At 41.4% G+C, this 25,303-nt stretch overlaps 1 protein-coding gene and 1 long non-coding RNA gene across 2 annotated transcripts in view; both read right to left on the bottom strand.

The window, feature by feature from the left end:
• Positions 1-25,303, bottom strand: part of LOC145438169 (uncharacterized) — a 373,612-nt gene that overhangs the window by 162,086 nt on the left and 186,223 nt on the right. The window lies entirely within an intron of this gene.
• On the bottom strand, positions 6,843-10,736 carry LOC145438151 (general transcription factor II-I repeat domain-containing protein 2-like). Its single transcript, XM_080315534.1, has 2 exons — positions 9,551-10,736; positions 6,843-8,706 (listed from the first exon to the last, which is right to left on the bottom strand). Exons 1-2 carry the CDS (start codon positions 10,027-10,029, stop codon positions 8,397-8,399), a joined length of 789 nt encoding a protein of 262 aa, XP_080171660.1. The 5' UTR covers positions 10,030-10,736; the 3' UTR covers positions 6,843-8,396.

Raw genomic sequence — 25,303 nt, 5'->3', positions numbered from 1 at the left:
GGGTATGTTACACCATTTTCTTGGTATGCGTGTCAAGCAGACAGATGATAGTATTTGGATCGGACAAGATTGTTATGCAAGAAGTGTGCTAGAACGATTCGGAATGTCCGAGTGTAAGCCTGTGTCTACTCCAATGGATTCGGGAGCAGTGCTGGAGAAAGCAAAACCGACAGACAAAAGGTTCGATTCGTCGACATATCAAGCTGCAGTTGGGAGTCTACTTTATCTGGCGATGTATACTCGACCCGACATTGCCTTCGCAGTGGCTGAACTATCACAATACAACAGTGATCCGACCGTATATCATTAGCAAATGATTAAACATTTATTGCGTTACATTCGAGGAACTGTAGATTACGGTATAACTTATAAGAGTGGTTTTAACACTATTACAGCTTTTGCAGATGCCGATTTCGGTGGTGACCGTGATGACAGGAAATCAACCTCGGGGTACATTATCTTGATGGGAAGTGCTCCAATTTGTTGGAGATCAAAGAAACAATCAGTAACGGCGCAGTCCATAGCTGAAGCAGAATTTATCGCACTGAATCTCGCCGCTCGTGAGACCGCATGGCTTCGTCAGTTATTTGAGGAGATGGGAAAAAGCGTCAAAGTGCCGATCACCATCTTTGAAGACAACCAAAGCGCGATCGCGATGTGCCGAAACCCGGTTAATCACCAAGCAACGAAACATATAGCCGTGAAATTTGGATATATCCGAGACGAGCTCGATGCGAACAGGATTGACATCGAGTACGTCTCGACTGAGAAGCAGCTTGCCGACATATTTACAAAGCCGCTACGTCGACAGTCTTTCTGCAATTTGAGGGAGCAAATTGGAATTTCTCGTATTCCTGAATGAGAGATGCTGCATGTCATAAGAGAAGGAGTGTTGCGAAGCTTTAATTGCTTATGACCTGTGAACTCTCATTTCGTATTTCTGTTCCTCTCATTTGGTGATTGGGTCAATGATTATTTGATTGTTGGGTTAAGACGTAGTGTATAAATGCGTTTGTGTGTTAGCTAGTGCTTGCTGTTAATTTACCTGTGTTGTCTACGCTGGATGCTACTTGCTGCTGTAAGAACAGATTTTCTGCTTCTGTGAAATATATTTAATTCGATTGAAGATATATCTCAAGCCTCGACGGATCAGGTCAAGATAGATCGTTCATCAGTTATGGAGTGTGTTCTATAATGGAATCCGCATCGATTTCAGGTGGTTCAAACCTTTCTCAAAACACAAGCCTTGACTCGCATCTTCTGATGGTTATTGGTTATGTTCAAGTATTAGCGGAAATCAAGTACGCATGTACGCACAAGTCACACGGACATTCGATGTCAGGAAGTTTCGTAATATCAATCTTTAATCACAACCGATAGATAGAAGCCAAAGCATGCTAGGCCGGAGACGCGATAGTTAGGCCGGCAATGATATACTTCGAACCACGCAGACGCAATTGTGTAGGCCAACGATGTTATCGTGTGCAGGCCAGTGATGGTATAGTGCGCACCGGGCCTATTGCAGATGCGATTCATCAAGCCAGCGGAACTGGACCTTACGGAGACGCGATAAATCAGGCCTGCGACCATTGCGCGCGGTAATCAATGACCTAATTTCGCAATCATCTCAGCGTCGAGATCGCGTTGCGTTACATTGTGCACAAACGATTCTCGCAAATTGGAAACGCGCTTCCGGCTAATTGGCCGTGGCCGCGCGCAACACTGATAAAATACGGACAACTGAATTGTAACTGAAGGACGGAGTTTTGTTAAGCGCCTGAACGTATTGCTGCCGGTTTACTTACGTGTTCAGCAGCACTACGAAACGCTTATTTCTAAATCGATCAATTCACCAGCCAGACAGTAACAGACCAAACCGAATTATGGGTATGCCGCATACCCAAAAAAATTCCTAGGTATGCCCGGCATACCTAGCATACCTGAGTTCAGCGCCTATGCATATTAAAAACAATAAATGCGATGGTAAATCGCGCGCAGCGCGAAGAAAAATATCATGTAGCAGATATATTCCCAAAAATAATGTTATTACGTTGATTTAAGAAAAAACTATGAGCCTACGTCAAGCCTTCAAAATTCCGGACATTTAGGCATATTTTAGAAATTCCTCCCGGACGCAAGTTTGAACAGTGAAATTCCGGACACGCCCGGGAAATTCCGGACGTATGGCAACCCTAAACTACGGTAACACGAACTTCCCGACAACAGTGATGTAACGTATGTGCCGCGAGAGGTCTGCCGGTGAGCTGTGACTTGAAGTGTGGTAACTGCGTAAACGGCGTACGGAACAAAGATTTCACACGGCTCATGTTCGCACTATACCTGACTTGACTAATTATCTGCAGAAATGGAAATGACTATAACTCGAGAGATTGCGTAAGCCTAGCTGGAAAGGCCAACGAGTTCGGACACATACGCAATTGTTATCTCATAGATTGGACAATGTCATATTGAATCCAAAACATAATTCTGAAGAACTACGGATAGCAGCCTCGGAAATTCGGTCCCGATAAAGCATAGGAGATATTTTGGCCTTGATGCTGGAGACTGTCACACGACACATACGGCTTACGGTCTATATGTCTGCTGCAAAATCGCCTTTGGAAAATATATTACCGAATAAATACGTGGATGAAAGCCGAAAACTTGGTACACTGTTACATGAAATCAACGAGAAGTAGCCTCATGACCGTTTTCGGTATGGTACACTGTCAAAATTAATACAAACAGACCAACACCGAATTTTGCGTAAAATTTACTGAGGAATAGGCTTATCATTGATCAAGCGATCAGCTGTTAGCCGCCATCGAAAACGAAACAGCTATCGCGCTTGACAGGGGTTGTAATTGTAAGCAAATGGCCTGAAGGCCACAATTTCACGGTCAAAATTGACATTGGAGAATATAAAATAAAAGTAAATATTTGAATGCAAACCGAGGATGTTAGTAAACTGTTTCATGATATCATCATCTCATCACTTATCTCAGTATGGAACACAGATACGCCGACTTTTGCGTGAAATCCGCAATGCGTTAGGTAGGCTAAGTGTCAGATCAGCGCACATCTTTAACATACTCGACCTTGATAACGAAATTGCTGCCCTAATCATTGAGTGCCAACCTTGAGACTTGGCACAGCGTTCGATACTAAAATCAAGACATACCATGGAAAAGCTCATGACGGATCTAGGTAAGGAGCATCGTTAAAATCAATGGAGACCAATACCGGCTTTGCGTAAAATATGTTTGCGATAAATGACGAGTCAGCTCTCACTCGACTTAGGAAACGAAATTACCACTAACACAGTACAGTGACAAACTTGAAACTTGGTACCGCGTTGAATACTAACATTAAGACTTACCGTACCAAATGTCATGACCGATCTCGGTATGGAACATCGTCAAAATCAATGGATACCAATACCGGCTTTTGAGTAAAATTTGTTTGCGATACATGACGAATCAGCACACACTCAACTTCGGAAACGGAATTACTACCCTAAACTTTAAGTAGAAACCCTGAAACTTGGGACAATGTTAAATACCACCATCACAACATGACATACCAAGTTTCAAGAATTATCATGGTGTGAAACACCATCAAAATCGACCTATACCAGCAAAGGTCGACTAAACGCATATGACGGTAACCGAGTTCAGATGTAGATACGATTGTTACATCACACCTTAAGGGCGAGCAGGCTATGCTGCCCCGGTTGCTCGGTCATTTTATGAATAGGAGAGAGTAAATCACTGTTTCTTTATTGTGCGCAGCTTTGAGAGAATAGACAGTGAAAGCTTGTTATGAGCGCTACCGGGGCATGCCCCGGCTAGGCATTTGCAAAGCGAAAACACAGAAGAGAATTCGATTTTCGCAGAGACTTCGCTATATATATGGGCATTGGGCATTTACAAGCGAAAGGACAAGAAGAATACGATTTTTGCTGTGATTTCGGTATATATAGATTGCTGTGCGTCTATAAATGGTAAAGAACTGTTATTGAACAGAATTTTAGGTGGGGCAATGCCCCAGTTGCCCTATAGGACGAGCCGCCACTGATCATAGCTGATGCTGGACCTGTCAACAGTATCTCCATTGAAGCCATTGAGCTACGGTACTGTGTCTTGGATATTGGTATCGGTACCGGTGATACAACAATGTATGTGAATTTAATGTATCGTCACTACCGGTAGGCTACGTTTAAAATTCCAACTTGCTACATTTAATTCTGTTCAGTAGAGCTGCGACAATGAGTACCAGGAGTCGGATCTGTACCGGAAACGCAACGGAACAAATGTTCTTTGCGACTATAGTACCGATACGAAATGTAACTCACCATCCAGATATTTTCAATCTCGAAAGAGGCTTTTTTCACCGATTCACGACAACTAATACGGTCACTCGATAGCCAGTCTGGTCTCGTAAGCGCGGAAATACGGCATATAACTTTAGATAACTAACCTCCGTAGGTTAGTTATCTATAATATAACGAAACATTTTACATAGCTGTAGCAAAACATAGCAGCAGCTGTTCTGGTGAAGACGGTTTGTATGTTCCATTATGATGTGACAATAGGCCATTTGCAGGACTTCGATCACGTGACTAGATACGCATAGCAACCACAAATAGATACTTACGTGACCTTTGACACGAACCAATCAGGTTGCAGCAGGATGTAAACAAAGTACAAGGCCTGGCAAGCTTACTATGAGCGCTTATGGAAAAGGGTTGAAAAATGAAGGTTTTTCGCAAACTTACATTGAATTTGGAATAGCTGGCTTTGGTGAATGGTAATAACGTAGAGCTAGTATGTATTGGCAGTGTTCTAACCTACAATAAACATGAATGGTGGCATGCACTCATCAGCATGGTATGTCCAAATGAATGGATTTCTGGCAACTTTTCGGATGAAGCAACTATTGCTGTATTATCCTTAGTCTTTAGTCGTACACAATAGGATTGTCGTACCGAAAGCATGTATTAGATTAATCTTGAGTCAGGATATGTGGGGTATCCATTATGTGGGCTTGGCGTTATAAGCGTTCTATTTATGAAATCGTATATAGTACAGTCTACAGTCTGCATCATTATCTAGCAAATTACTGTTACACTGGACACTTGTCTGCATATTCAATGATCATATTTATATGATATATGTTAGGCAACATGATCCGTTCCCAGCTGAAATCGTCATTTTTTTGTTCTAGCTCATGTATTGAATCAATCAGGACAAATGCCGGATAACCACTGCGCTAATAGCCTGTGTAACTTGGAGATGGCTACCCAGACCGTTCCTGGTGTGCGCTTGTACCTTTCCCAGAGCCAATAACATGCATGGAAGAATATAAAATCTGGATAAAGGCATGTGGACTTCCTTGTAGTCATCTGAATTCTCATTTTATTAATAAAATGAAATATCTATTATTGTACCACAATATGGAATCGTGACATAATTTAGATGAAACAATTCTGTGTTTCAAAATGAGTTCAATCTGAAATGCAGTCACACTTGATGCCACAATCGACTTGGTATGTGTCTCGTTTTATTCCACTCCAGTTTTGTTGCTTGATGGTGTGTAATGGATTGAAATTGTTGAGAGCAATATATTCAATAATGAGATGAATAGTTGAAATTGGTAGCGGTGATACGTTGCATGAGTCGGACGAGTACGCCTTGATAGGTGCCTGCACAGCAGTGTTGCTCTGTAAAATAAACCTATTATATATATTGTGCAGGCTTGATGGATATCTTATATGAAGCTGCAGAAAGAGGAAGTCGATGGATAAAACGCAAGAAAATCAAATTTCTGGAAGAAGTAGAAGCACAAAACAGGAAACCCGTCCAGGAAAATTACAAATTGACGGACAATTATTGCTAGTGAAGTTCAGTTCTCAGAAGAGCATCATAATGTCAAAAGATGCGGAGAAGCTGAAATTTTATGCTAGACTACATTAAATTATTTCTGAATTGCCCGATATATCCTACTGACGTCAAATTTATAGTATTGCTGTAAGCATAGTATTAAACCATTGGGTCAACCGTATATAACTGCTTCATTAGATTTCGATTTGGCCATGTAGATATGTGGTTCTTAAAAAGGCACCATTTGCATTCATTCATGATTTCTCAAAACTAGAATGATTATTGACTGTCAATAAATCACATACAACTTTGAAAGGATTGATGGATTGTGGTGCACTTACTTTTGTGCAGGAACTGTTCACAAGGACAATTTCAGATCGAAATATTAGTGAAATATGTGGATTCGACAAGAAATGTGAGACAATGATGGAATTCAGCTATGCAGTGTTGGGATCAAGTCACTACCTTCGAGTCACGAGTCATTTCGAGTCATTGCACATTTTGACTCGAGTCAAGTCAAGTCAATTGATTTTTGAAGGTGACTCGAGTCAAGTCAAGTCACTCGATTTTTGGAGGTGACTCGAGTCAAGTCACGAGTCAAGTCACGATTCAAGTCAAGTTGCCTTTTCGAAGTATGAGGCATGCTTACGTCATTGCATTTTGCTAGCTGTCAGAAATACAGATTGAGTGGTCTTCGATTCTGGACTCATGAACGAATAAACAGTTGAATATAAACGCAAGAAGGCGCTTTATTGCTCACATATACGTGGAAATGCTAAACTACGTGAGTAATAGCATAGCCTCGGATTATAGTTACCAGCCAAAATAGAGAATAGAGAAACGAATTGATAAGATGCAATATTACTCAGTTACAACCCAGGTAGCACGCCTACTTGGGTACCACAAGGTATATCAAGGTGAGATGAATTGTGGTATCCAGCTGCGGAAACCAAGCGGGAACCGTACATTTTTGGCCCCATATTACAGAGGTATTTTCTGGGAGACCATGTGGGTAACCCACTTAGCTGGCAGCGAAGACAATATTACGACCCCGGTCCTTGTAGCAGTGGCAGTAGCAGTGTAAGTGGGCCGAGAAGTCGACGTAGAGGTGTGCTAGGAGATGTTAGGTAAACCCTACACCAGGGGTTCTCAACTTCCCATGCACCGCGGGCCGCATTTGAGCAATAACAGATGCAACGGGCCGCAGAAAATTTTTACCACGCATTTGTATTATTTGGTTCCCGTCGGCTTGTTTCACCTGTCCTATCCTGATGTCTAATTCATTCTTATGCATTCTAAAACATAGGTGGACATACTTGGACAGTGTTCGTAATTCTGCAGTTGTAATCACGTTCTAGAGCGAATTATACCAAACAACAAGTGTATGTTCCTTTACATGCAATCTATAAAACAGAGTACAATTGTTGACTTAGTGAGAGTTCTGAGTCTGCATTTTGTTCACAAGCACTTTAAAATCCGGTTGCAGCTCCGTTGTAGCAGCTCTCATGTAATCTTCCAAATGTATGTCAGTTATACGGGTGCGCTCTTTTGATTTTATCATTCCCATGGCAGAGAAAGAGGCTTCACATAAATAAGTGGATCCGAAACAACAGAGAATCTTATGAGCACACAAAATCAATGCTGGGTATGAATTCTTCGGTACGTAGGATATCCAGAATGTTTGAATGCTCTCCTCCTTTTGCCTTTCTTTGAGGATATTGTTGTGCTGCAGTTCGATCAGTTGTTCCTCAAATTCAGCCCTTTTTACTCCAAATTTTGCTGCCTCAACTGACAGTGAAGTAGTCTGAACGTTGCAAGAAAACGGATTTTCTGTGAATGCCAGCACGGCTCCCAAGTACTTAATGTCCGCGAATCGAGATGAAAACTCCGCCTTCAATTCCCTGACGTAGGTGCAATAAAGGGTTGGTGAGTAAAATCCTGGTTATTGCGACACTTGGGTCTCTAGAACAGGAAAATGCGTGAAATCACCGACCTCAAGTTGCTGCGCAAACAGGTTCAGTTTTGTCTCAAATGCAGCCACGTCATTCATCATCGTTGGCAAAATCTTTTTTTCTCCTTGAAGGGTAAGATTTAGTGAATTCAATTGGCTCGTTATATCAGTAAGAAAAGCTGCGTTCTGTATGAATATTTCATCTTCCAGTGACGCAAGTAAATCATGTCGATTTTTCTCTTTCAAAAATATGCGGACTGCCGGAAGCAGCTCCATGAATCGAGCGAGAACATTTCCTCGACTAAGCCACCTCACTTCCGCATGCATTGTCAAGTCGGTATATGCACTTTTATATCCTTCCACAAGAGAACGGAACTCTCTGTGTTTCAATGCGTGAGCAAGTATAAAATTGACTGTTTTCGTCACGGAATCCATTGTTACTTTCAGCTCTCCACCTCTCAGCTTGCTGCACAATTGCTCTTGGTGCAAAATGCAGTGATATGAGAAGAAGTCTGGCATTTCGTTAATTTTTCTGAGTAGACCAATCAACCCTTTTCCCTTGCCTACCATGGACGGAGCCACGTCAGTATAGTTACAGAAACCAGCTTTTTCAAGTTGATGTTTTTTCCTGGTCCTCGAAAAAAGCTCATCATTGCGGCACAAATGTCCTCGCCCCGCGTTTGCCCTCTCATCGGTATCAAAGCCAGCATTTCTTCTGCAAACGTGTCCACTTTGAGAAAACGCACCCAGATAATTAGCTGCGCAATGTCTGTGGAGTCGGTCGATTCATCCAATGCTAGACTAAAGTACTCAGCTCTCTCAACGTGATTCAGCAACTGCGATAAAAGATCGTCTGAGATTGCTTCTACTCGTCTAGTTGTAACATACCCCCGTCTGTAGTTGATCACACACGATTCAACAATGCTGCAGAGACTTTATTATACGTCCGTCCGCCGAAGCGGCCAGAAGCCAAAGAGGAAGTCAAAGCACGATGCGATAATACTACCACTGACGTAAGGGGCAGTATAGAGCATGGCTGCCACACTATTCCCCAACAAACTTGAGAAGTGCCTATATAAGCACTCTCACAAAATACAATTAAAAAAAACAACAACATCAAAACCGATAATAGTCCAAAATCATCAACAAAATCGCAAACACCCGCATGACCGCATCACATCAGCAGAACACTAACCCTAAACTAACAATAATGAACAATTCCCTAAACTAAAACCCTAACAACGCCGCGCCACATCAACGGGAGAGTCACATGCTCCATCCCCTCTTCATAACATCGGACCGGGAGAGTCACAAGCTCCATCCCCTCCACGCGCGCTCACATCAGTTCCGCCAGTGAAACAGTCATTACGAAGTGAAGCCATCAGTCAAGTCTTTAAACTTCTCACCTCGATGCAAAACTGCTTCTTCAATGAGTTCAAATAGCCAATGCCGTAATCGAATTTCCGCCCATCTTTCAGGATACCGGTACTGTCCAGGAATCTTCAGATTTGCAGCCAAATTAATGAAGTAACGTTTTTAGCGTGCTCGCCATTGTAACAGACCCCCGTCTGTAGTTGATCACACACGATTCAACAATGCTGCAGAGACTTTATTATACGTCCGTCCGCCGAAGCGGCCAGAAGCCAAAGAGGAAGTCAAAGCACGATGCGATAATACTACCACTGACGTAAGGGGCAGTATAGAGCATGGCTGCCACATAGTCACGGTTGAATCAGACAACTGCAACTTCGAGATTTGCCTGGTTATGCTGTCCTTGTTTTTAAATTCCGAAAACAGGGAATTCGCACAGTCTGCCAGTGTTTTCTTGAAGAACTCACCTTCTGTAGCAGGCTTCTTAGCTTTGGCGATGTTCCAAGCAATTGTGAACGATGACTCTGTAACGTTGTCTGCACTATTGAGAATGCCGCGAAATACGGACTGCTGGGCTTGAAGACAAGCTAGCCACGCCTGGATTTTGTTTTTCCTAAGATCACTACCAGGTGGATAAGTAGTTTTAAACTCCGGGTGAAGCCTTTCGTGGTGCCGTCTTAAATTATCTCGCTTCACCACGCCCACTGTTCTCTGACAAATCAGGCACATAGGTTTGCCATTTATCTCGGTAAAAGCAAATTCATTTTTCCACGCAGAGTTGAAAACTCTGTTTTCGTCGTTCACCTTCCTTTTCTTTGTCGCCATATGTTCCAGTCGGTCGCGGCGAGTACATCAGTCGAATGTGAATCAGCCCGGAATTAGCGTACAAAGTCGGAAATACGGCATTGTCCGATAATAATCGGAACATCGCAATAGGTCATTGTTAGGATCGTTGTGTTACGACGCTCTGATTGTTCTGAACAACGCATATTTAAGACGTTGACGACGATTTTGCGATAGGATCCAGTGCCCTGAGCTGATTTAATTTTTTATTTTTGTGATCAGTGCGACGATAGCTTTCTGTCAAGGGATGGGGGAGCGATGAGCGAGCTAAGTAACTGAATTAAGCCGCTAGGCTGCCCTCGAAATAGAAAGTCATTCATACACCCATAACTTTGAAACTGAGGAAGCAAATCTTTCCAAAATTTCGAGTCCGGTAGCGTTGGTGGACATCCCATTATTTCAATGATAGTATAAATTTCTCTTCAGTAGATGATCCCGATACAGGAAAACTTTTCAGAATTCACTCAGTACCGGTAATTAATCACCTATTTCACAATTTTCAAAATCTGGACACTTTAATTCATGCCTCATACCTCGATTAGTGTGTATATCGAATAGAGATGGACGAGTACGACTACGAAAGTCGCATATTAACACGTAGTAGCACCGAAATAATAATTGCGGTTTTAATCAATATGAGAGTTTCGGATTTAATCAATAAGCCGCGGGCCACAGAAAATGCTTCCGCGGGCCGCGGGTTGAGAACCCCTGCCCTACACGTTAGTTAACTTAACATTGTATACTGTACAGTACATACCTGGAACCCGCTACTTCCGATCACGCAAACCAATATATACGGTAATCTGAGTATATATTAACCTTTACGGTTGGTGAGTGAGGCCGTCATCACTGTTTAAGTGTAATCGTTGAGTTATATTTTAAACTGAACAAGACACACACAATGTACAATACGATAAGATAGAAAGCGATGTAATGAACAGATAGGAGGATGCCGACCGACGCGCAGTTGCCGTCTTTTAGACTGACATCTACCTCGGCTTAGAGTGCCCGCCGTCACAGTTACTCTCGATGTCATAGGTGTATGGGAGCAAAAACTTTTGAGTATGCAAAAAAAAAAAAATTTCGCCCCTATAGACAATGAATCACAAAAGAAGTTATAATGCACTTATACGTGCGGATGTCGCACTGCGAAAAACTTTTCATATATTCAGGATATACTGAAATACACTGAAAGCAAATATGCCAACACTGAAACCAAGTCCAAAATTAATCTAGGCTGTTGTTAGGTTTATTAGCAATTTTTATCAGTTCAATACACCACAAAAATTGCGATAAGATGAAAAGATAGGAACGTGTCGAAACTACTTGGAGTAGTCTTTGAAATCAGATACACATCTTGGCCTAGGCCAGTGGTTCTCAATTATTTTACACACGCCCCAATTTATTATACTGAAAGATTTCGCGACAATGCAGCCAAAATGCTAGCAGTCTCAACGGATAGTTTGATGACATGGAAGGCTATAACTGTTAATGAGAGAATTCTCAAATATGAAATTCAGACTATATAAAGAGCAAAACTAATAATTGGAGGTCAATCGCGCGTAGCGCGGAAAAAATTCCAGTTGACCGCGCCCCCTTCAGATGCTTTCACGCTCCCAGTTTGCGAACAACTGGCCCAGGCGAAGTAAAGAGGAGGCATGCACACTGAATGAAAAGTAAAACATAGTATAGAAAAAGCAAGCGACAAAAAATGGGGTGGCATTACATGGAAGGCCAAATCGATATTTGACATTACAAGGGTTTCAATATTCAGAACAGATGATGAAACATCATCACTGGACGCTATCAAAGGTGCTTCTGGCATTGAAGGACAAGACACTTGCAAAACATTCACTGCCACAGTAGGTATATCAGGTTCAGGAGAGCAGGAGTTTACATCTGCTGCACTGTCAATTGGCACCAGCACCGACTGCTGTGAATGTTCAATTCCAAATTGCCGAGCAATCGGTTTAAATGTTAGCTTGTTTTGTTTAAGATGACCACGATATTTTGCACCGCAATCCGATGCGAATAAAGTCAGCAAATTGAAAATCTATCACAGAGCTATGTCGCGAGCGGCGAGTGCACGCTGGTTCACGACACCTTAAAAAACAAACACACAGTGTGCAATGAACCAAAGCCATGTTTAAGATATGACTTTAAAATATGATTTCATTTTTATTCTATGCAGGAATTATTTCTTGTATACGTCTGTCTGTCTCTGTTAGTCCTATTGATATCCGGATACTCTGAATATGTTAACCTATGACCTCAACGTTTTGTTTCAACCCAGTGACCATGACAACGTTCATGTTCAGCGTCTAGCTTGTCGTTCATCGTTTGGTTGTTTTGTTGGCGATGGTCAGTGATAGTTGATAAACAATAAGAAATTTAGCAAGTTACAAATTTAGCTAATCAATGAGTTGAATTACTTTAGATTTTTAAACTTATTGCTTAGCAAGAAAATGTGGGTACCGTCATTGTTTCGCGGGAAAATGTAGACTAAGTACCGTAATAAAATAACTATAGGTATGGACTGGGCAAAAATCCGAGTGATTCGATTCCCGATGAGTTTTCGGTTTCAAGCCGAGTATAAATCATTAGAATTTCATAACAGTTCAAATATGAATATTTTATGCCATAGAAAAAGAAGAGGCGGAAATTTTTGTCGTTATCCTATTTCGAATTCGAACGGATGGCAACTTTAAAACGTGGAAGAAGCGGAAAATGTAGACTTTACGGCCTTTAGAGATGATGGTGAATTTGGTACAGATAACCCATCGATGACCTAGCGGACTTTGATCCGGTCAAAATATGCCGAAACCGGGATCTAAATAAGTGGAAAATATTTCTAAGAGTGGAAAAGCCAACCATGCAAGTTCCAGGCTGATTTGGCGGAAGATTGCCAACGCCCATCGATGATATATCGTACAGCGATACAGTCATAATATGCTGAAACCAGCATCTGAATATGTGGAAAGATTTCTAAAGAGCAGAAAAGCCAACCATGCATGTTCCAGGCTAATCTGGAGGAAGATACCCAATGTCCATCCATGACACAACCGACAGTGATGCGGTCGTAATATGCTGAAACCAGCATCTGAATATGTGGAAAGATTTCTAAAGAGCAGAAAAGCCAACCATGCGTGTTCCGGGCTAATCTGGAGGAAGATTGCCCAATGTCCATCTATGGCACAACCGACAGTGAAGCGGTCGTAATATGCTGAAACCAGCATCTGAATATGTGGAAAGATTTCTAAAGAGCAGAAAAGCCAACCATGCGTGTTCCAGGCTAATCTGGAGGAAGATACCCAATGTCCATCCATGACACAACCGACAGTGCTGCGGTCGTAATATGCTGAAACCAGCATCTGAATATGTGGAAAGATTTCTAAAGAGCAGAAAAGCCAACCATGCGTGTTCCAGGCTAATCTGGAGGAAGATGCCCAATGTCCATCCATGACACAACCGACAGTGAAGCGGTCATAATATGCTGAAACCAGCATCTGAATATGTGGAAAGATTTCTAAAGAGCAGAAAAGCCAACCATGCATGTTCCAGGCTAATCTGGAGGAAGATACCCAATGTCCATCCATGACACAACCGACAGTGATGCGGTCGTAATATGCTGAAACCAGCATCTGAATATGTGGAAAGATTTCTAAAGAGCAGAAAAGCCAACCATGCGTGTTCCAGGCTAATCTGGAGGAAGATTGCCTAATGACGATCGATGACATAGACATAGCGGACGGACGTCATACAGTCATAATATGCTGGAACCGGAATCTAAATAAGCCGATAATGGAGACTCTGTTCTGAGATTCTCTATTCGTAAGCTTGTCATGGTGTCGCTAACTCCATAAGAATCTCATGTCATCGAGTTGATAACTTATACTGCAATGAATGTAGTCTTCAAAGAAATATACCCATTACTATAAATAACCGGTGCTCCGTGTATATTGTATGCACGCGCATACGCCGCATCATACTCCCATACGCTGGTGCTCGATGTTGATCATTTTCGAGGCCAGCTAGCGATTTCCATAACTTGTGTGTGAGTGCATTCTTTCGTCGAGTCATTCTCGGGTCTCATGTCGCAAGAAGAGGAGCCCGGACAAACCTCCGACGGGAGTCGAACCGAGACCGCCCGATTCTTATAGGCGCTTATCGTCACCAGTACCCGAATTCAATTCATATGGAGGTGGAATTCAATTTGGAAATGTCCCAGCGACCAGCATCGCAAATGAATAAATCGGAAGCCGATTATAATATGACTTTACTCTATAGATGAACAAACCTTGCTGTAGGAAAATATAAAAGAAGGATCTCTTTCGGAAAACTACTCGGTCACATATGGGAGCCCTATGAAAAGTCGATCATTCTTCATTGACGAAAATAACAAGTTCCAATTATTTGATCACAGATATTTTACGAGTAAAATTAATCCTGAGTTAAAAATAATAGATACAGATAAGGGATAAAGGTAATGGGATCTACGCAAGAAAATTATAACGCACGCTGTGAGGAATTGAGTACTCTAGCAACGGAAATTTAAGTTCACTTCAGTGTGACAACGGTCAATTTTAAATAGTTCAAATCACATTGACGAGGTAAAGCATGGTAGGGGTTTTAATGTTCGAGGTTCGAGCAACCAACAGGGATAGCATAATAGCTAGAAAACTTTACTACATACGGAACCACCTTTATTATTCGATGAAATAAACCAAATAACATTGATGGAAAATAAGGTTGGTTCCTCCTCGCCACCTCATCCGCGTCAGCGGTGTCTTACAAAAAGCCTAGAGGTGGGCCGTGCTATAAGTCGGCAGTTACGGAAAAACAAGAAGAATATCGGCCTGGTGTAAATGACCATAGTAGTCGATAAACACCATGAATACCCCAAAAACAAAAAAAAAAACAAGGTTGGTTCCTGTGTGGGTGATATATGGGAAATCTGAGCTCCTCTATAAGTGGGTTTCTCATGTTTCAAGATGATTTGATATCAAAAACTCAACAAGTAAACCTTCCCCGAGTTCAAATTGATAGGTACAATTAGAAGAGACTTATTGCAATCTACCTGGGATTGGTATGGTATAACCACGCATCTTTATGGATGGAAATCCCGCTTGGTTTCGATGTGGGTTACATGTTACTAACCCATTCCGATCATCCATCCCACCTAACCACTTAAATTCCACCTGGATACCAAGTGGGCGTGCTAGCTGGGAAATTGATATGATACAATTCCAGCCTGCGCTAATGATTGAGGACTATATAAACTATATTGGAATTCAATATCAATAAAACAAGCGGTTTGGTTAAGTTAAGAACAGAGAACAGAAATATACATTTTGCTATTTAATTACTCTACTATACTAGTTTACGACAGCGTAAGTTGTAAGCTTCGATCACTTCGTTTGCGATCAATTTATTTGTGTGAGAACAATGGAAACTCAGTAAAACGCACGATCATTGAATGATTGGTCGCTCTCACGGGTTACATCCGCGTTTCGCGTACAATCCGAACATATGCAAGACACAATGGTTTTTATCGACATCGACTGCTTGATGACTTGAAATTGACTCGTGAATTTTGCTCCGAGTCACGAGTCAATCCGCATTTCTGATACGCCGAGTCAAGTCAAGTCAAGTCATTTTAGCAAAGTGACTCGAGTCAAGTCAAGTCATGCGAAAAAGGCGACTCGAGTCATCCAAACACTGAGCTATGGTGAACCAGGATATGCTATCATGGCAGTAAAGGGATTCACCATTGAGTCTGAAATCAAGAAATTGAATCTAGATTTAAATATTCCTGCACATGATTTGGCACACCGTCAAATGGCTGAGCCAGACTGTTCCACAACAAGAAAGATGGCGAGACAACGTATTCATATTGAACAGCTGATCGGAAGAATCAAGGAGTACAAAATTTTGTCTTGTGTCATACTATGCAGCATTGTGTATCAACTAACCAAATATGGACTAATTGCTTACTCTAATTCAAGATTGAAAATTAAAAATGACCGACGCAACATATTCGGCAATTGTGCAAATTCAGTTCCATTGTGAATATCGTAATGCCTAATAGCATGCTACGGATCGTAGTTGCGCGGTGCCATGGTCAATGTGTACCAACAGTGCATGTCTATTCATACTATACTCCAGTGGTGTGCATTGAAGCTCATTTAGAGGCCCAATTTGTTGAATGAACAATTCTCCAGGTGAAAATGTTCTAGGATTATTTGTGTTTGGTGGAATGTTATAAAACTGAAGACACCAGATACACCAAAATCTACCTTGAGGCAGGAGTTGATCAGTTGCGAGTACGGTCGAGAGATTGATTGTCAATCACAATCGAGCTCACTGATGCTGATGCAAATCACAATGTAATCCTTGTAGCTTCAGGTGCTGGATTGTCTTAATCAATGCATATATGCATGAGAGCATATATCAGAACCTAATGTGAAAATAAATCATGGTTACACTTACAATATCTATTGCAGAAGTATCTGAAAAAATGTCTTATTCCTTACTTACCCTGTCTTACAAGTGCAAGACGAATCAATAATGGATTTTATGAGAACGTGTATTTCCATTGAGTATGATATCTCACTTTTCCGCAAGTTGCGATAACATTGGCTGTTCACTAGAATATTGCTTCCACAAAGAGTGGATTGTCTCCTGAATCTTTGTCCCTAAGTCGTGTACGTAGCGCTCCATGAAATATTTCGTAGCTTTCTCCGCGGTGTTAGAAGAAGATGCTGTTTCACTCAAATCCAGAAATTCGATAGAATCTCCATAGCTTTCAAGTTTCATAATCAATACACCAAAATTGTGATGTGTGGCAGCAGCTGTATTTTATAGCATATTTTTCTGAACATGAGATATATGCTTGAAAATTTCGCTCGAGACCGGCAGCCTATGAAATCGTCAAAATATGCATTACAACAACCCTCGCTTAATCAGAAAAGTTTTCAAAAAACCATGCATTTGGACACAGCACGCTGATGCGTACTTACCACCATTCATGTTCATCCTAGACTAAAAGCTGCAACTACATACTAGCTCTACGCTATTACTATTTATTAAGGCCAGTCATCCCCAATGCAACGTAAATTTGCTTAAAACCTTCATTTTTCAACCTTTTTCCATAAGAGCTCATAGTAAGCTTGCCCGGCCTTGTTCTTTGTTTACATTCTGCTGCAACCTGATTGGTTCGTGTCAAAGGTCACGTAAGTGTCTATTGGTTAGCAAGCTACTTTCTCGCGTACCTGCTTCAGTGCTAAATACCGCATAGTGTACTGTTGATCTCTGGTTGTAAACGTTTCGGAAATTTGTTGTAGAATTCATCAGAGATTTACCTATGCTAGATGTCAATCCTGTACAAAGCATATAGAATGATATCGTCAGAATTACGCAGAAATCCCTCGTTAACGTAGCCGTATTTCGGATACAGTATATTATCGTTTTCGGGCTGTAAACGTTTTATATAAAACGCAAGTGTCATGGAAATGCGCAAGGATTCAAATATGTTGGATGTCTTTGATTCATGAACTATGTAAACTCCTTGCGTCAAAATGATCGACATTGTAGCCGTTATTTGGTAGTCAACTATGATTTTATGACACAAAATTCGAAATTGCAGGGCATTGACTGCGTGATATTTATTGCAGCATCAAGTTAGGTGTGGATAGTATACTATACTATAGTTGTATTGTAGTGGTAGTTGGTAATCATTGCAGCATTTTGATGATTGATATCGATTGCAATATATACGATACTGCTATTTTTAAGCCTAGAGACAATGACTGCCAGTACCAGTAGCCTACGTTGATGTGTTAGGAATTCATGCAATGTGCTACATACCATATATATATTAAACATCCTATGCTATTGTATGGCTTCTCAGTTAAACAATTCAAAATATTTAGACCTCTGCACCTATATTACAAGCTATTGATCATTCTGTCATGCTGCCAAGAGCCACTACCCAAAGAAAAATGATCATCAGCTCCAATTGAGAGTGCAACAAACTGTCTCGAGGCCTGGATTACTTGATTGATTGCCTGGATTGGATTACTTCACTGTTTGGCACAGCGCAAATATCTTGAGTTTCAAGACATGGCTATACCACATGTATACGAATTAATGATCTGATGGATTATCCCAAGAGAGCCGAACATAGGCAACTAAGAAATTGATGATGCCCTCGTCAAGAATTCAGCCTGGACCAATTATGATCACCACGTAAAATTTGGTCATGCGGTAGCAGGCAGCTTGGTTTCATGCCAACAGAAAATGTCAGCAGATGATCTGACCACTGACTAACTGTCCTGAACTTCTTTCCCGATGCTGATGTCTGCTTTGAAAATGATATCTCATTTGTGTACAGCAAGACAAGCGCTCTTCCGTATAGATGCTATGAATCTGTCTAGACAAGTGGCTATGGAGGTAGAGGAAAATACATAGGCCTAAGAGTCTCGGCAGTTATTGAACTTGATAAGGTTGACATGCATTTTTCTTAAACTACTTCTTATGCTCTGGGTATCGAATGCAAAACAAAAATTAATAAATTGCACTTCTTTCCAAGTTTATTTGTAAATTCAATGAATCAAAGAATATCATAAGTTCAGAATATTACGGAGTCAATGCAAAAGAAACAATGTTCGTCGTCTTTAGAGGATGTTTCTGAGTTGGTTGAACCAATTCACAGAGGGGGTCAGCAACGAAGTACTATTTTACCTGAGTACTAGCGTCATTTGAGTTTAGGCTACTTCTACTTCTACTTGACACTTTTTAGGTAGTACTTTTTTGTCAGATTTGGGATTTTGTCAACTAGAAAGTAGCTTTGGCGCATGATTGCATCCCCTTCAAGCGTGAGGTTGTCATAACAACTGGGCAAAATAGCCCCAGTACCACGGTAATGAGTTATTTGATAGTTACGGAGTTATTTGATAGTTACTTCCCTTAGTTCGCTAAATAGCGCACATGTGACATCAACTATTTATCAAAATCGCGTGTGATTTGCCAAATCCACTTCAATCGCAGTTGCGAAGTAGTGCTAATAAAATCGGCATTGTATAAGGCAACAATAAAGTGCACTGCTTTGCTTAGTCTTCATGGCAGGTTCTCCCAAAAGATACTTCCGATGTGTTCAGCGACATTGTTTTATAGCAGCACGACAGCACCCAAACCAGCAGACAGTATATCCTGATCCTTGCGGGTCCCGGCTGCTTCAGTCATATCTTCCATCCAAAATCAGGCTCCACAACAGACAAATAGTACTGCTTGAACTAACAAGTACTCTTACCAGAATATAAACCAATCGCTTTACTTCAAATGCATAAATTTAAGTACATATGATCAGAGTTGAGTACCGTAATACGACTACGTTACCGATGGATTTCTGCGTAATTCTGACGATATCATTCTAAATGCTTTGTACAGGATTGACATCTAGCATATGTAAATCTCTGATGACTTCTACAACAAATTTCCGAAACGTTTACAACCAGAAATCAACAGTACACTATGCGATATTTAGCACTGAAACAGGTGCGCGAGAAAGTAGCTTGCTAACCAATTTGTGGTTGCTATGCGTATCTAGTCACGTGATCGAAGTCCTGCAAATGGCCTATTGACAGGCCGTGTTATTTTTTGCATTTCAGGAGCCAGATGCCAAAACTGCCAAAAATAAAAATTTGAAAATGCCAAAAATAAGCAATTTTTGGCATATGCCAAAAATAACACGGCCTGCCAAATAGTGTGTTTCTTTCATGGTGTTGTGTTAACAGGGCCGCGTTAAAAGCGAGAAGAGCGTTTGTGAAAGGCAGGTTTCTTAATCTGGGTCCAGCCCACCCATTAGGGGTGAAAGCATGGTGTCCTAAATGGTGTGGGCACAGCGAGATTGAACGGCTGACTGCATTTGGTTTACGTCATACTTTCCATTTGTCCAAACGCAATTTTACGACCATTTTCGACCGGCTTGTCGAGCGCTAAATTTGATAAAACGGGTATCAATGAGAAGCTGTCGCAGTACTGATTATTAAAATATAAATTATATTCTGCTCATGGAACTGGAACCCCCAAAATCAACCACGATTTTTGCATTGTGATCGAGTTGAACATTGTGACGCAACAAACTATCTGGCTATTTCTGAGCTGCATAGTCTCGTTTTGCCAGACAGTCTTGTTGCGTCAATGTTCTTAAACAAGCTAACCTTCCCAAGACTCTTCCATGCGAGTTGGTAATATTAAAGCCACCTGAAGTGACAAAAGTCCTCCGAAAATATATCGGTAGACTGAAGGAGAAATGATAGTCGGGCTACTAAATAGAATGTGTTGAGAGACAACACAGAAAACTCCTGGAAAAGGATCGGGAAGAAAATTCTTTCCGCGATGAGATCGATCGCACTGGCGAAGTGATCTCTTTTCATGATGCATGGAAGCCGGTTTGGCCCTCCAAAGATTTTGACGCTCTGAAAACCTTTTGTGGATGACTGGCAACATTCTTTCCCTCAACGGCTACTGTTGAAGCCGATATTACCCAGATTCGCTGGGCGAGAAATGAATTGAGGAGAAATTTACCTGACCTGAGTTTGGAAGCATTGTTACAGTGCAAACGAGTTAAGTCCATTCAACAGCTGTAACAATCAGCTGTTGAGCGTGTTTGTTAGGCATTTCTTTCTTTTTTTTTGCTTATTGGCACCGATTCCGATGGATACTACACATTTTGTGGTTTCGTTTGATATTATTAACCTATGAAATCGTTAGGTTTTTTCTTCTTATTATTGTTTGTTGGCACTGATTATACGTGGATGCTGCACATTTTGTGGTGTGTTTTGACAAACTAGCCCAAATAAAGCGTTTTTGTGACTAATTCGCGGCTGAAACTATCTATTTAGAGGACGATGCCAAAACTGCCAAAAATGAAAATCGAAAAATGCCAAAAATAAGTTATTTTTGGCAGTTTTGGCATATGCCAAAAATAACACTACCTGCCTATTGACTAACTCAGGGGTGGGCAACATACGGCCGGCGGGCCGGATCCGGCCCGCGAAGGGATTTTGTCCGGCCCACGGACAGTTTTTCGTTTTACATGATAATGTGGCCCGCGGCCCTAGTCTGCCGAGATTCCCCACTACTTGGTTACAACGTCAAATTTTAGTGACTGCATAGTGCATGTTATTATATACGTATATGCGCAGCGTGCTAGAGTGGAGCTTACGCGTAATTTCGTCGAAGCGAGAAGACTTGCATTATCGGCATTTGCGATGTACTCCACCCTAATGTCGTTTGTGGTAATCATGGTCTTTGTCGACTACAATGGTCAATTACACCAGGCTGATATATCTTATTTTTCATTCTGTAACCGCCGACTTGTAGCACGGCACACTTCTAGGCTTTTGTAAGGCGAAAACACTGCTTATACCAGGGGTCGCCAACTCAAAACGGGTCGCGGGCCACTTTTCAAATTTCGTAGAGGTCGCGGACCGCATGAATTCATTATCGAGATTTCTCAGGCCACACAGTTGAACAACAATGCTATCTCGTCACCTACTCAACCCTAACGAATATATGTGTTGGTAAATTAGGGGTACTGGGGTTATCGAACTCCTTGAAGTCTTAATTGAAGATTTCACCGTGTGTTGATTGATCAGATAGAAGCAGACATGGCGGCGCCTGTATGACAATGCTATTCTCAAATCCACATTGTCTTCGTCATTATCGGCGAGAAATGGCTTTGAAGTGACATTACTGTCGTTAAAATGTATTCTTTAAATGCGATTTATTCCTTGTATATGTGGAATGTGGATAAATGGGCGAATATTGTATCGATTCAGCAATCCGGCCCGCCAAGTACTTAATTTTCCTATATCCGGCCCGCCGACTCGAGAAGTTGCCCGCCCCTGGACTAACTGATGCAATAACTATATCGAAGTTAAGGATCTCCGGAATATTTGTATGTATCGGAAATATGGATTTGATAGCTGTGAAACTGCAGATTACATCATAATAAGCTTAAAAAAGTCTTGCAGTACTAGATTTATCTTCATAGATCGAACCATTGATACGATCCGAAAGCTGTATGCGAATTGTCGGTTAGGCTTAGTGTGCAATTCATAAAGCTACCAAATAGTGAATAACAAAACAATATAGATATGAAAATAACCAGGAAACTTTGCCCCAATTTAGTCCCCCGTTCGCCCAATTCAATGATTGTTCCGTGATGTAGCCTCGTGTCCCATTCTAATTTGAATTCTTGCTACGCCCATATTGCGTACTGCTCACGTAAGTTTGTGGCTGAAATTTAACTCCTTCTAGTATTCCCAGCTCTAAATACCCTTAACCTGCATTATACTGTGGTTATACACTAATGCCGTGCGGAATAGGCCCGAAATATTTTGTACATATACGTACAATTGTGCATTTGACGTGGCATGAAAGAAATTATAAACCAATATCGTGGCAAGTTCATAATGTGTCGTATTTTTGCCACACACTTGAGATACATCGGTCACACTATAGTAGCCAGAGTGAAATTTCAGCCAAAGCACGAGTACCGCAGTGTGCGATAAATGTGAATTACAATATGATATTGCGGTCTGAGCTATTATCCATTCATGTCGATGTAGCACACTAACTAATAAAACGAATGCTATTCGTTACTGAAGCTATATGCCTAGAGCCTAGGCGAATTTACTTGATCGGACCTGGTTTAATCCATAAAAACTGAACAATGCCTAAGCCTATAGCCAAGAAGCCTTAAAGACAAGGAAAACCGTAAAGTGGGCAAAACACGCATTTCGGTGGATAATTCAACCCCAAAGAGAATATGTCCTACACGACCTACAGTTAGACACAGCAGAGAAGTTCTCAAGTGCCCATACAGTGATCAGTACAGTGATTCGACTGAATTTTTACCAAGAATGCAGACTTGCCGCACCCCTGCATGGCCTGCATGTTTAACCAGGCTTCTGACCGACACAGACTTAAAACTTCAACAGTCAAGTTTTGGGGAAGCGGTTAGCGCAGATTGAATCCCTAACTTCATATCTGTCTGACAAAAGGTGTAATATCTAACAATTCACCCCAAATGCCAATGCTTGGGGGGTGTATTTTTTGATATGTGCGTATAGGGGTGTATTCGGCTTTATTCCCACCACTGGCTTAGGTGTAAATGACAAATTTAGTACTCAATAGGTGTGATGACTCAAAACCCAACCTACGCTAGGGTGTGAATTGCGAAAACACACCATTTTCGTTTACAGTGTATAATAATTGTGTGTGGTATTTAGGGTCAAATCGAGGTTGTTATTACAACAATCTGGTATGGTCTCATACTCTGTGGTTCGAACTATCCCGAATTCACATCTGCGATTGGCAATACGGGGAAATTCATGGTATTGAATTTTGTCTTAGTGCTTTGTGAAGCTATAAGTAAGTCAGCTGAGAATGGGATGCATATATCTGCTCACATTGAATTTAGTACTGTACCCAGTTATTAATTTTACCATGAATGTATTCCAATCAAAGCAACTCATATTATATAACGTTCATGTGAGGTTGTGAACCACAGCACTAGATAGTATCATCCTTTATGATACGATGAAGAAATATTCCGAAGACTTAATTTTGTAGCGCTCAAATACAAGTATATTAAGTTATTCATTTCGTGCACAAAGCGTCAAAACTTATTTTATGTACAAGGGACCCTCACTCTCAAAAGTGATTTACAGTGCTTCGTTCTTCGATTTTCACATGCTGTGCGCTGCGGGATATAATACCTAATTCGAAACATTTTGTTGAAAGTAACCCTAGCAAGCGTGACGGCATTGTATTAACGGGAAATTGCCGATCTAAAAGTACGCGCAATTCGTTTTACATGAATTATAATAACCCACTACATTTATGAAAACATATGTAGCAAACAACGTCGCGAAACGCGACCAAACATTCCGGGATTTAACATGTTTTGTGTAATGCTAATCTGCTCTCAATACTTATTAAGGATATGTCCTACTACCACATCATCTACTGCGAAGCCATTTTTCTTCAGCGCACCCCATATCGCCCCCCTGAGCCCAGCGCCCCCCATATTGCCCCCTGAGCGTTTCCGCCCCCTTCAAATTCGCCAGCGCCCCTTGGGGGGCGCTGGTGGCAAGGATAAGAACCACTGCTGTAGGGCTTGGATGGTCGGCCACGTAATTGTTCTCATGTCCCACATGCACGACCTGATCAATGAGTTCATATGTCATATAAATTCTATCGATTCTGCTTACGCCATATTTTGTATATTCTTCTGCTCCGGGGCGCTCATGCCTGAAGATGTCAACCATGCCTGCATCTTCTATAGACCTTTCTAACTGTTTAGCTTCGCTTGTACTAGTAAAATTTCGTTTGGCTTTAACATCTTTATGATCAGTCACAAAATTGAAGTCGCCTCCAATTATAATGGGGGTATCGATTCTATCGAGCTCTATGTCCAGCGCGTTCAACAATTTGATTCTATTTTTTATTGCAGCTGGCGTATTCCCGGAAGGGGCGTAGACATTGATTACTTCAACAGGGCATTGGTCCATTTATATTATTATACTTTGCAGCCTATTCTCGACGGGAGTGGAATGTTTTAGGATTTTACTTTTGTGGTTCTTATTTACCATTATTGCGGTTCCATCGAATTGTCTTGTGTAATTTGTGTTGTTGAAGAGCCAGCAAACACCCGATCTCCCACGGACTTACGGGTACGTCCACAATTGTGCCCAATCGTCCCACGTCCCACGTTTAGTGACTGAGGACTTGCTCAGTAAGTCACAAATTGACGTCCAATTATGTAACTCAAAGTGACCCCCAGAGGAAGTAACTTTTAGAGTGCTCCTATGCCAGTCACCAATGACCATTCCAGTGGATGTCATAATAGTGTGATGCCTGGATGCCACCTACACAGGAGTTGATTTGGATGTCCCTACTGGGAAATCGTTTCTAACTCAAATGTGCATTATTCTGCAGTCAATGCTAAATAAGTTGTGTGAATACACTCATGATACATGTGAAATCTAGTGGAGTGAAGCCGTGAATGTTGATATGGTGATGATTTTCCCATCGCGTGGAACTTCACAAGCCCGACTATCGATCATTGCGGTCGCACAGTGCTAAAGAGGCTCGATATAATGTGCGATACAGAGACACAGCAGCTCATTTTATCGTGACATTACTGGGACGGAAATGCCCACATCAGAACTTGATAATCGTCATG

Source organism: Botryllus schlosseri, chromosome 4, assembly GCF_051294905.1.
Source record: "Botryllus schlosseri isolate E-star chromosome 4, Bs_hap1, whole genome shotgun sequence".
NCBI lineage: Eukaryota > Metazoa > Chordata > Ascidiacea > Stolidobranchia > Styelidae > Botryllus > Botryllus schlosseri.
This window is presented reverse-complemented; position numbering and strand designations above follow the sequence as displayed.